The 12,230-nt window shown below is 33.2% G+C and overlaps 4 protein-coding genes and 1 non-coding gene across 6 annotated transcripts; 3 read left to right on the top strand and 2 right to left on the bottom strand.

The window, feature by feature from the left end:
- The first annotated feature begins 80 nt into the window (after positions 1–80).
- LOC124929491 (soluble inorganic pyrophosphatase 4-like) lies at positions 81–2,822 on the top strand. 2 transcript variants are annotated; one of them, XM_047469867.1, is made up of 9 exons: positions 81–307; positions 596–741; positions 823–851; positions 925–990; positions 1,215–1,322; positions 2,036–2,101; positions 2,177–2,297; positions 2,376–2,457; positions 2,521–2,822. In XM_047469867.1, exons 2-9 carry the CDS (start codon positions 606–608, stop codon positions 2,561–2,563), a joined length of 651 nt encoding a protein of 216 aa, XP_047325823.1. In that variant the 5' UTR covers positions 81–307; positions 596–605; the 3' UTR covers positions 2,564–2,822. The 2 variants fall into 2 exon arrangements, with proteins under 2 accessions (XP_047325823.1, XP_047325824.1); XM_047469868.1 differs by having other exon boundaries at positions 81–311.
- A 190-nt stretch (positions 2,823–3,012) lies between these two features.
- LOC124932582 lies at positions 3,013–4,044 on the top strand. The gene has a single exon (XM_047473237.1). It carries the CDS (start codon positions 3,094–3,096, stop codon positions 3,709–3,711), a length of 618 nt encoding a protein of 205 aa, XP_047329193.1. The 5' UTR covers positions 3,013–3,093; the 3' UTR covers positions 3,712–4,044.
- A 1,686-nt stretch (positions 4,045–5,730) lies between these two features.
- Positions 5,731–5,803, bottom strand: TRNAE-CUC. The gene has a single exon. It is a non-coding gene; the product is annotated as a tRNA-Glu (tRNA).
- Positions 5,804–6,368: 565 nt separating this feature from the next.
- LOC124931436 (histone H2B.7-like) lies at positions 6,369–7,024 on the top strand. Its single transcript, XM_047471895.1, has one exon. The coding sequence runs from the start codon at positions 6,421–6,423 to the stop codon at positions 6,856–6,858; it is 438 nt and encodes a 145-aa protein (XP_047327851.1). The 5' UTR covers positions 6,369–6,420; the 3' UTR covers positions 6,859–7,024.
- A 2,642-nt stretch (positions 7,025–9,666) lies between these two features.
- LOC124930010 lies at positions 9,667–10,821 on the bottom strand. The gene has a single exon (XM_047470380.1). The coding sequence runs from the start codon at positions 10,819–10,821 to the stop codon at positions 9,667–9,669; it is 1,155 nt and encodes a 384-aa protein (XP_047326336.1).
- Positions 10,822–12,230: the final 1,409 nt, after the last annotated feature.

Here is a 12,230-nt window from a genome sequence, read left to right as displayed (position 1 = left end):
CCATTAGAATCTGGTTTGATTCCATTCCATATGAAAGAGATATAGAGAGAGAGAAAGACTCACAGTCAGAGAGAGAGAGAAAGAGAGTAGCTTTTAGGCATTTCTAGCTTTTTGATTGTTCCCTCTTAAATGGTAACGTCAGGCAACTGAGAGCGATAATGCGTAGAGTTTCAGCTTCCTTTCTAGTTTCCACCCAATCTCTATCTAAACAATCGCCAATTCCATAACGTCTCGAGATCTGAGCATCATTTCTTCTCGACTCTTCTTCTCAACATCTCCAAGCTCAGCTCTCAAGTAATCATCTCAGGTAAGTAACGAAATACACTTTTTCTTCAAATTTTGTTTCCTTCCTTGCATTTCTCTTCTTCTGATTCGCCGTTTTATTGAATCATCAATGTATCTATTTGCTTACGCTTGTTTCTGAGATAGATTAGCTGTTAATGATCGCCAGATCCTTTGTTTATGATTACAAACTTGATTGAAATCCTTGTTTTATATAGTTTGAAGCAAGGAAAAAGATAACAGATGCATCGATCACATAAAAACCTCATGAATATAATGTGTATAAATCGTCTTGTCTCTTACTTGAACGTAGGTTTTGGAAGATGACTACACCAGTTGAGACTTCAATCAAACCTCAGCTTTCCCACAAACATTCACATCCACCTCTAAATGAGAGGATTCTTTCATCTCTGAATACGAAATCCGTTGCTGCACATCCATGGCATGATCTTGAGATAGGTAACTAACTAATTAATCAATACTCAGGAGAATCAAAACATATCATTGATTAGCTTAACTTGCTTTTGACAATTATTGCAGGACCTGGTGCTCCACAGATCTTTAACTGTGTAAGAACTCGCGATACTTTCTTCAGAAAAAACTCGTGAATATTGTTGTGTTTGATTTATTTGTCATTTGCAGGTGGTTGAAATCAGTAAGGGGAGTAAGGTGAAATATGAACTAGACAAGAAAACTGGAATGATCAAGGTGAATATGAATGTTAATATGCTGAACCAAAGCTAGTTCAAGAACAATTCATCTTATTCCTCTGTTCTATTGTATTAGGTTTGATTTGTTTTGAATGAATGAGTTTGCATTGATCTTATCTACTGTATTTGTAGGCTCTGAATTGAAATCAATAGATCTAGCTGATTCTGGCTTGTAATTAGGATGTCAATTTCCTCTCATATGTTTACTTTGTTTGTGAATAGGTGGACAGGGTACTTTACTCATCAGTTGTTTACCCACACAACTATGGCTTTATTCCTCGCACCCTTTGTGAGGATAATGATCCTATTGATGTCTTGGTTATCATGCAGGTACCAATTCTTTTCATCCTAATCTAAATAACTTATGTTTTATGGAGTTCATATGACAAAATTATGTAGAGTAACATGGCTTTGGTTCAGGTGTCCTAACTAACTAATGTAACCCACACATGTCCTACTAAAGGTTTTTTTGCTCAAAAGATTAGGCTATTTTGGTGTAAACTAAACCTAACAGCCTAATTTGGGAACTAGAGTAAGTTTTGATTAGTGGGTTTTTACTTTTTAGGGTTCTTTTTTATAAAAACAACTCATGTCATCATCCATCTTTTACTTTATTTTTATAAATTTAAATTTTAAATACAAAAGTACAATTTAATAAATAACCTATTCCAAAACACACACATTTTCATTAAACAATATGTTTTTCAAATAACCCAAAATCAAACAAGCTCTGTACATTATTTTGTCATAATAAGTTTTATTTTTATGTGTAAAGTATCTTTTTGTTTATTTTATTTGGTATAGAAACTCTTTTTCCTAGATCATGATGCCCTGAATCTTCTACCTTATAGTTCAGCATAAGAAATGTATATTTTCTCATATTACATCAACATGAATTATTCCTATTGAATAAAAGTCCTATCAATATCATTATCACCCTACATCCTCATATAAGCCCTGTCCGATTTAGACTTCACCTTCAACTTGTGTATAACCGGTTATTTGTATTTTTGTGTGGTCTTATAAAATATGTATACATTTAGGAACCGGTCCTCCCTGGTTGCTTTCTCCGTGCCAAAGCGATAGGCCTCATGCCTATGATTGATCAGGTAATATTGTTTGTAGATAGATTTTTCACCCTCAACACACATTTTGAACTAATTTTATGTTTTCACTCAAAACAGGGTGAAAAAGATGACAAGATCATTGCTGTTTGTGCTGATGATCCTGAATATCGTCACTATACTGACATCAACGAGCTTCCCCCACATCGATTGGCTGAGATTCGTCGCTTCTTTGAGGACTGTATCCTTTTTAAAATATCTTATATACTTACTTCATAGCAAACCTCTTAAATGATTTTGCTTAACAGTATCTATCTAGATAAGAAAAATGAGAACAAGGAAGTTGCTGTCGACGAATTCCTTCCATCCACGAGTGCTTTTGATGCTATCCAGCACTCTATGTAAGTTTTTGTTGGTTGTTCTTCATTTTTTTTGCGATCTAACGAATTAATCTCGTAATGAAGGGATCTTTATGCTGATTACATTGTGGAGAGCTTGAGGCGGTAGATAGTTTGGTTGGGTTTGCTCTCGAAACATTGACTGCTTTTCTTATGCCGAGATATAAATAATCTTGTTCTACTCGTTTAGTTTATGACGATGATGAAGAAAAACGGCTGGCAGTCTTTATTTGTACTAGATGATTTCACATTGCAATTAGTCGGCAAATCGACAACAATGTTCTTGGTTTTGTTTATATTGATTATATTTTGAACAAACCCTGTTTCAATGTTCTTGCATTTCATTATGAAATGCTTCTATTTTCTCTTGGAATAATAATATTTCGTTTCAGACCAAAGGAAACTTATAAAATTTTACCAAATTTTTGAAGTAATTTATGATAAAAAAGAAGTAAAAATAGTATTGATACTAAATCTCTTAATTTTTTAACAGCAGTAAAAGTAAGAAAATAAAGAAACCTTATAAACCCTAACTCGTGTGAAACAGTGAAAAACCCTGAAATGGATTATAGGCTCTCCTTCTCTCTCTCTTAAATCCTGATTCATAAAAATTTCTTTTTCGATCAATCAATCGAAACCATGAGTTCATTCAAAAACACTTCGAACTTTGACAATCTTCTTCTTCAAAATCTAATGGGTAAGCTCCAAATCCGACCACCAAACACTAATCCTTCATCAGCTCCCTTTTCGAACAAAACCCTTGAAGATATCCTTCTCGAAACTCTCTCAAACATACCCGATGATAACGAGGAAGACGACCAGGACAAAACCCAGCTGGCTAAAGAAGAATCCAAGGTCGAGAAGGAGATTATCCGAACTATTCTCAGTGGTAAAAGCGAAACCCTAAAGCCAAATTCCGGTCAGGCTGTTTCAATTGGCGAGCATTACATATGTGTTGGTTTTCACGAAGAACCCGATTCGGAATACAGGGTTTGGGAATGGCATGGCCACATAATGTTGTTTGATGATGAAGATGGATATATGCCTGAGTATGTTTATGGGAATTACTTTGAACGATTGGCCTTTAAGTCCCCTCCTGTTGTTGTTGGAAACGCAGAAGATGATGATGAAAAGCTGGAGGAGGAGGAGGAGAATAGGAGCAACTTGGGACTGAGGGAATTGATTGAATCGGTTGATTCAAGCAGCAATCGAATTCTTCACCGCAATGTGAGTGCTGCTGGTTCTCCAAGGTTTTAAATCGTTGAAGAACTCACAATTAAACTTGCAGAAAACTGAATAAATATTATCCTGTTGTTCTTGGAGTTTCTTGATACATATCAAATACATGTTGAATTTGAGCTATGATTTCTAAAATTAGCCAGTTTGGATATGTTTCAATTTGTGTTGTTACCATTTGGTATGCCTTAATAGTGTTCTTCCCATAATGAATGTCTTAAGTAGTTATCATTTTGATGAATATGAGTAATTTCTTGGTGAGAACAATCCATAGAACAAAATCCACTCTTAGTTCTCAAGTTTGATTGTTCTTGTTAAATCTGTGTTTAGTGTTTATTGTGATCTCTCTGGTTATTCTTCATGTTCCATTTACCATTTCTTTTCCTTTTTGGTCGTTTGATGAACTCTCTAATCTCTATGGGAATGGTAGATCTTCAATCATTTTATGTTTTTTTTTTGTTTCCAGATAAACAACTTATAATTTATAATGTTGTGTGAACTCTCTTGGTTCGACAAATGCCAGTTTGAGGTTTAGGTAGTTTAGAGTATATTTTTTTATGATACTGGTTGAATTGTATATCAATATCATTCATAATGATATTGTTTTGACACTTCTGAATTTCTTGGAGAAAAATGTGAGTTTATGGCTTTTATCATGATCTATTTTGGGGACATCTTCTTGTTTTTATTTTCATGAATGGTTGTCCTTTTCTATTTTGTATGACTATGATATTGTTATATTTAAATAACTTTTGTCATAATATGATTCACTAAATTAAAATCACAAATTTCTGTTTGAAAATCAGGAGTTTTGATTACCAAATCAAAACAAGCTATTTTTGTTTGCTATATATTTCTTTTACCTAATTTGTATCTTTATTAAAAACAAAGAACATTATTTAAATAAGAGAAAGATGAGTGCAAACACACAACATCAAAATAATATACACATAGCAACATAACCGAAATACAGTTATTCTTGCTCAAAAAACAGACCGAAACAAACTAAGTGTAAGGTGAATCTATGGCCCTATGGGGCATGTGTTAGAGTCGTTGGAAAGCAACTATTGTTTTAGAGTGTCTCATCCAACATGAAGCAAGATACTTCATCAAAAGCGATCTGGTGAGATATGTATGAAGCGTGAACATGAGTTTGTAGGTGTGGTCCTTGTGGATGTGGGATGCTCAGAATGGAAAACATAGGGAAACATGAATTTGGAGTGAACCAAATCGGAGCCAGTCCCGAGTTTAGGGCTGACTTAGCCCCGATAAAAAAAAAGTTCAAACTAGTATTAAAAGTTGATTAAAAAATTATTGTATTTTGTGAGATTTGAATTCAAAATCTAATCAATATTCAAAGTTTATATCTTGAACCATTGTACTAGAACATTTTATGTTTAAAACTATCGTATATCTAAATATCTATATATTTTATGAAATGGGCTGCCCTTAAACGTCTCAAACTCGAGAGCTTGCCGAGCTTACCCCAGGGCCGACCCTGAACCAAATACACAAACCTATAAACGTGAGATACAATAGGTGGGGGTCGAAAGGAGGGGAGCTTGAAGCGAAGGGATAAGTTATGACAAATGTTGGTTGTTCTTCGTTGATGGTGAAGGTTTCAACACTTGTGGAGGTGAAGTCAATCATTGGTGTATCTAAGGGATTTGCTTGGATAAACCGTCCCGACCTCGGGATGGGGACACTCGACGGTTAGGGATTTGGATCACTTGATTGGCGATAAAGTGGGAGATGAGCTTCACAATTGAGCAATACCTATCATGAGTAGAGAAAAGAGTAATTTCCTCTCTACCTAGTTTGTTACCTTAGAAATAGAGTATTTATGCATCTGTTGTAGTAATTTTCTAACTCTATTGCAAATTTGCTAAATGTACAAAAACATAATTACAACAAGAGACAACATTTTTACAATATATTTCCAATTCCAACATAGCTTACTTACCTCATCAAATACCCAAATGACTGATTCTTCAAACACTCACATACAAAAACATTTCAACTAAAAAAAAGGGAAAAAAATTCCGTTGCCGGGAATCGAACCCGGGTCTTTCGGGTGAGAGCCGAATATCCTGACCGACTAGACTACAACGGATTTTGAAATACATTTTATATGTATTATATATATCTTCAACCATAGGTATAAATCTTAAAAATTAAGAATTATTTCGTTATAAAAATACTGTGCAATATCAAAATAAAAAACTTACCTGAGCAACCCAATAAATATATATATATATATATATATTATTTTTAGATTTTAAAATTTGTATTATTATAAGAAAATACTAATATCAGATCTCTTCACACACATTACTATAGTCTATAATGTTATTTATAAAAAACTCAACTATTAAAATTACAAATATATATAAAATGAAAATTTAATTATTTCAAAAATAAGTTATTAATTTTTTATAATACTGTAAGAACACCTCTTTTAATCCAATCAAACAAACGTGACATTGTTTTAAATTTTCATAATCCTCCGCCAAAACAATTAAATCCTGTACATCCATTAACATCAGAAAATAAGCGTCCAATCCAACACACACAAATATGCCAAGTCATCAATCCTGGTGATCGAAAACCAAGCAGCTAACATCTTTCCCTTCCACTATATAAACTCATCATCTCAATGAATCTCAAAACACAAATTACTGTTTCTCATTCCCATTACTTAATTTCAAATAATCATCAACATTATCATCAATGGCGCCAAAGGGAGAGAAGAAACCTGCAGAAAAGAAGCCGGTGGCGGAGAAAGCACCAGTAGCGGCGTCGGCGGCGGAGAAGAAGCCGAAGGCAGAAAAGAAGATCTCGAAGGAAACAGGAAGCGGGGTCGATAAAAAGAAGAAGAAGTCTAAGAAGAACATTGAGACTTACAAGATCTATATATTCAAAGTTCTGAAGCAAGTTCATCCTGATGTGGGTATCTCCAGTAAGGCAATGGGGATTATGAACAGTTTCATTAATGATATTTTTGAGAAGTTAGCTCAAGAATCTTCAAAACTTGCTCGATACAATAAGAAGCCTACTATTACTTCCCGTGAGATTCAGACTGCTGTTAGACTTGTCTTGCCTGGTGAACTTGCGAAACATGCTGTCTCTGAAGGAACTAAGGCTGTTACTAAATTTACTAGTTCTTGATTGTTTTAATTTCTAGGGTTTTGTTTTGATGTGATAAAGATTGTAATTTTTACTTGTTATGGTAATTATTTTGTCTTTTGTTTTACTGGATGATTTATTAGGTTAAAGGAATTGATGTATTGATGATGAAATTGGGTTTGAATTGCAGAAACTTTGGTTTGATACAGATTAATTGATGAATTTGGATTTGGGGAAATATATGTGTTTTTGAATGAATTTAAGTTATTAAAAGTTATAGATATAAATGAAAAAAATAATATATATATACATATTTACTAATAAAGATGTTGAAAGTAGAAATAATGTGTGAATGGACGAAGTGGTATAGTGGATCTCACAATGATTTAGCCTTTGAAAGACCTTATTGTTTGAGACTCTAAAAACATCGGATTATTAATAGAGATGATATCGGGATAAAACATAAGAAATTAAATAAGGAAGGGATGACCCTGTTTTGAAGAGGAAAATAATGAATTTATAGCACAAATGATGTTGATGAAATACTTTGTATTATTAAGAACTTTGTCATGAGACTAAATTCGAACACATCGTCATAATTTATTGGTGAGTTTGTGAAACGCATTAACAAAGATAAAGGAAAACACGACGATTAAATTGTGTGTAGACAGGAATCGTATCACCTTCATTCGGAAATTAACTACTCTAAGAAATGACTTGACAAATGAATCAATAAGAGAGACAGATTAGAGTTTAGGCTCATCATTTTATTAGTAGTTTGTGTGGAAAATTGATGTTTACGTATTTTTTTAGTTGTTTCTTTTTATCCCATATATTAGTGATTTTTGGAAAATTATTTAAGTTGATTATGGATAACTTATATAACAAATAATGTCTAACTTGAATTCTATTGTTTTGTTTTTAATTTTGTTAGACATGATTTGTTTTGTTTATTTATTTATGTAACGTAAATTCGTTATTTTGCTTTAGTTGCCTAATCTATATTATATATAATGAAAAGAGGAATGATAGAGAGCGCGACTCTGAGACAGCGACTGGGAGCGCGATGACTACGTGGGTTGACATGTAGAATATTCTCTTTTTATTAATTATTTTATCTCTCTTTTTATTAATTAATTTCTCTCTTCTCTTATTAAATAATTTCTCTCTCTATCTCTACAAATTAATTTATCTCATTTATCCATATTCTCACGATTATTATTTTACTCATTTAAAATAAATTAATAATTTACAACAAATTCTCACATTAAATATTTTAATAATATGTTTAAATAAATTTTAAACCCTAAACCTTAAACCCTAAACTCTAAATCCTAAACTCTAAAACCTAAATACTAAATTCTAAACCCTAAACCCTAATTAATATCAATGATTAGTTGAATTATGAATTTATCTCTTTTATTTTTATGATTTTTCAATTCCTTTATTTATCAAATATTTTTTATGGCCTCTTTTTTCTTTTTTTTATTATTTTTTTTATATTGACTTATTAATATTTTTTTAGTTTTATTACTTATAAATAAATGTTTATCTAATATTTCTATTCTCACGATTAATTATTTTCTCTCCAGTAACTAATTATTAATAATATGAAAGAGAAAATAATTAATAAAAGGAGAGAGAATATTCTACCTGTCAACCCACGTAGGCACACCACGTAGGCATCGCGCTCCCAGTCGCTGTCTCAAGTCGCGCTCTCTATCATTTTTCTAAATAAAAATATAATAATAATTAAAACACGATTGTAAATATTTTCTCCCCTCTTATTAATTAATTTCTCTCTCTTCTTATTAAATAATTTTTCTATCTGTCTCTACAAATTAAATTATCTCATTTATCCATATTCTCACTATTATTATTTTACTCATTTATTTGATATTTATTATCTCTCATTTAACCGGTTAAAATAACTCAATAATTTACAACAAACTCTCACATTAAATATTTTAATAATATGTTTAAATAAATTCTAAACCCTAAATCTTAAACCATAAACTCTAAATCTTAAACTCTAAACTCTAAATCCTAAATACTAAATCCTAAATCTTAAACCCTAATTCCTAAACCCTAATTAATATTAGGGATTAGTTGAATTATGAATTTATCTCTTTTATTTTTATGACTTTTCAATTCATTTATTTATCAAATATTTTTTATTTTATATGATAGAAATGATTTAATAAGAAGAGAGGGAAAATAATTAATAATAGAAAAGAGAAAATAATTAATAATAGGAGAGAGAATATTCTACCTGTCAACCCACGTAGGCATCGCTCTCTCAGTCGCTGTCTCAAGTCGCAGTCGCGCTCTCTGTCGCGCTCTCTATCATTTTTCTAATGAAAATATGAGAGAGAATTAACATTATATATTTAAACGCAAAAGGAGGGATGAGATGTAGAGTGAAAAATGCCTTTAAATAAAAAAAATATTTGTTGTCAAGTGAAAATTCCGATTTAAACGTAAAAGATGTTTAATTATTATGCAATCATTAAACATTTACACTAAAACACTAAATCAAACACGCCCTAAATTGAGTTGTTTAGACAATCCACAAATTATGGTTTTATATAGGGTCACATCTTTATTAGGTATCTTAAAATACATAAATTAAAAAACCTACAGGTTGAGGTTTGAAATGGTCTTTTCTGCATTAAAAATTATCTATTGGTATGTACTAATTTTATATTTTTATTATCGCTGCTATTCATATATATTTTAAAAATCTCCTTTTTTTGAGTTTTGGTATTTTCTACAAAGACTCGATCACAAGCAAAACAGTGCATTTCTTTACTAATCCCAATACTTTGGTAACATTACACATTAATTCAATCAAACTTCAAACCAAAAAGAATCAACACCCTTGGAGTCATTTTCGACCCATCCGGGTTCAACCTTACAATTTCCCATATTGTAAACATCCCAATTAATGTTAACCCCCTTCACATAATCATGTGTAAAATAAACACAATTTCTCTTGCAACCAACTCTTCTACTATCAACCATCATACAACAACAATCACCCCCAACAAACAATGCTCTATCCCCCAAATTCTCCACCTTCATCCAACCCAACCGAGTTAAACCAAGCCGATAAACCTCCACATCATTCACAGTCCATTTCGATTTCCTCGATATCAAGAAAACAAGCAAGATCTCGCCGTCCGATTCAAGCAAGTATTCCCTAAAATGCTTCGCGGGGGCAGAAGGAACCGCCCTGCCCGACCCTAAATTTGTGATGGCTAGACTAGAATCAACTTCCTCTATCACGGCCAGAGTGCCCTGGGAGCTCAAACCGTAGAATTTCTTTTGAAACCACACGCCGTTGTTGAATCTCATGTATCCTCCTTGGGGATCGTTGGGGTCGATCAAGGTGGAGTCATGTTCGGTCCAATTGTGTTGGGTCGAACTATGGTAGCTTAGAAAGGCGGGGTGGGAGATTCCAGTTAACACAATCACAATGAAATCGTCGCGAATTTTATACAGTTTTTGCGGGGTCGAAGATAATGAAGCAAACGTGGTTGGAATGTTTTGATTAATATTTGGAAGATACTTAATAATTTCGGGAGGCATGAAAATATAGAAAGCGTCGGAAGTTAAACGATTCCTAGTAATAAGTGATCCATGAGAAATTCCGATTAAACTGAATGGTTTGTTGATCCTGCTGGCAGGCCACCTGGCAATCCGATGATAACCTGTGCGGAAAGTTATGCTGAATGTGTTCAATTCGGTGTCGGATTTGTCATTTGTAATGGCTAGTGATCCAATAGAGGACACGGATTGGCAGGTTTTGGCTGGCGGTTGCCACGACTTGTTGATACCGTTAAAAGTGATTTGTTGCATCAGAATTGGTTGCCTGGAAATTAGGTTTAGCAATCGTTGGGGGAGGTTTGGCCAAGGAGTTGGTGTCGGCGGCTCGAGGACGGTTATCTTCTTGTTGTTTTGATGAGATGGTTTTTTTTTCTTGGATGTTTTTGTTAAAGCCATTTTTGGTTGGTAACTAAGATTGTAGTAAGTAGAGATGGAGGAGTACTTCAGTATGTTAAAATAGTAAAATGGGAGACTGCTGGACGTGGTCTCCAAGCAATTGCCTTGGGCGACACATTTTCATTGTTTCAACCAGTAATCAGAATCGTATGGTAGCATACAGATAGTTGACTTCATTTTTATTCTTGGCTCTTTTTGTTTTGTATTATTTTAAATAACCCATGTTATTAGAACCTTGATTATTACAATATCAATAACAAATTATAATATAATATTTTGTTAATTAAAAAAAATAATATATATATATATATATATATATATATATATATATATATATATATATATATATATATATATATATATATATATATATATATATATATATATGAGAAATGATGTTCTCAACGACTAATCAGCGAAAGTAAGGCCACCAATCCTACGTTGCCTTGCCAACTAGGAGGGAGGAAAAAAAATAAAAATAAAAAATGAAACGTTTCAGTTTCCCCATCTTTTTCTTTCCTCTTTTTCTTCTTTTCATTTATCACTTCCGGCGGACTCTGACTTCTTCTCTGGCGATTTTTCTCTCCGGCATCCCCGACTCCTTCAACTTTCTTCATCTTCTTTCGATCGAAAATGGTAGGTCTTCTTCTTCGGGTATGTTCACTTCATTGGCTGCATTCGTGTTCACTTCATACTATTTTTTCAAGCTGGTGGTCCAGGTACATCTCCATGCAAGACTCCAAGATCTCCAAGGACAAGGTAAATAACATCTTCTCTTTTAAAATCCTAGATCATTTTGATGATTTAAAAATCGTTTAGGTTTTTGCGGTTATGGTTAAGGTTAGGGTTAGAGATTTTGATGATTTTGATAATTTTAATGATTTTAACGATAAAAAACTGTGATTATTGTGTATTTGCTACATTATGGGTCCCGAAAGTGTTGTTTCGGGACCCGAAAGTATGATTATATAATGTTTGGTGAATTAAGGGTCCCGAAAGTATTGTTTCGGGACCCGAAAGTGTGATTATGATATGTTTGCTAAATTAAGGGTCCCAAAAATGTGGTTTCGGGCCCCGGAAGTTGGATTATGATATGTTTGTTGAATTAAGGGTCATGAAAGTGTGGTTTCGAGACCCGAAATAGGGTGTTTCGGGACCCGGAAATGGATTATGTTATGTTTGCTGAATTAAGGGTCCCGAAAGTGTAGTTTTGGGACCCGAAATATGGTGTTTCAGGACCCGAAATAGGGTGTTTCGGGACCCGAAATAGGGTGTTTCGGGAACCGAAAATGGATTATGTTATGTTTGCTGAATTAAGGGTCCCGAAAGTGTGGTTTCGGGACCCGAAATGTGTGGTTTCATGACCCAAAAGTTGGATTATGATATGTTTGATGAATTAAGGGTCTCGA

This window comes from Impatiens glandulifera, chromosome 3, assembly GCF_907164915.1.
Source record: "Impatiens glandulifera chromosome 3, dImpGla2.1, whole genome shotgun sequence".
Lineage (NCBI taxonomy): Eukaryota > Viridiplantae > Streptophyta > Magnoliopsida > Ericales > Balsaminaceae > Impatiens > Impatiens glandulifera.
Note: the sequence above shows the minus strand (reverse complement) of the source record. Positions and strands in the feature narration are given on the sequence as shown.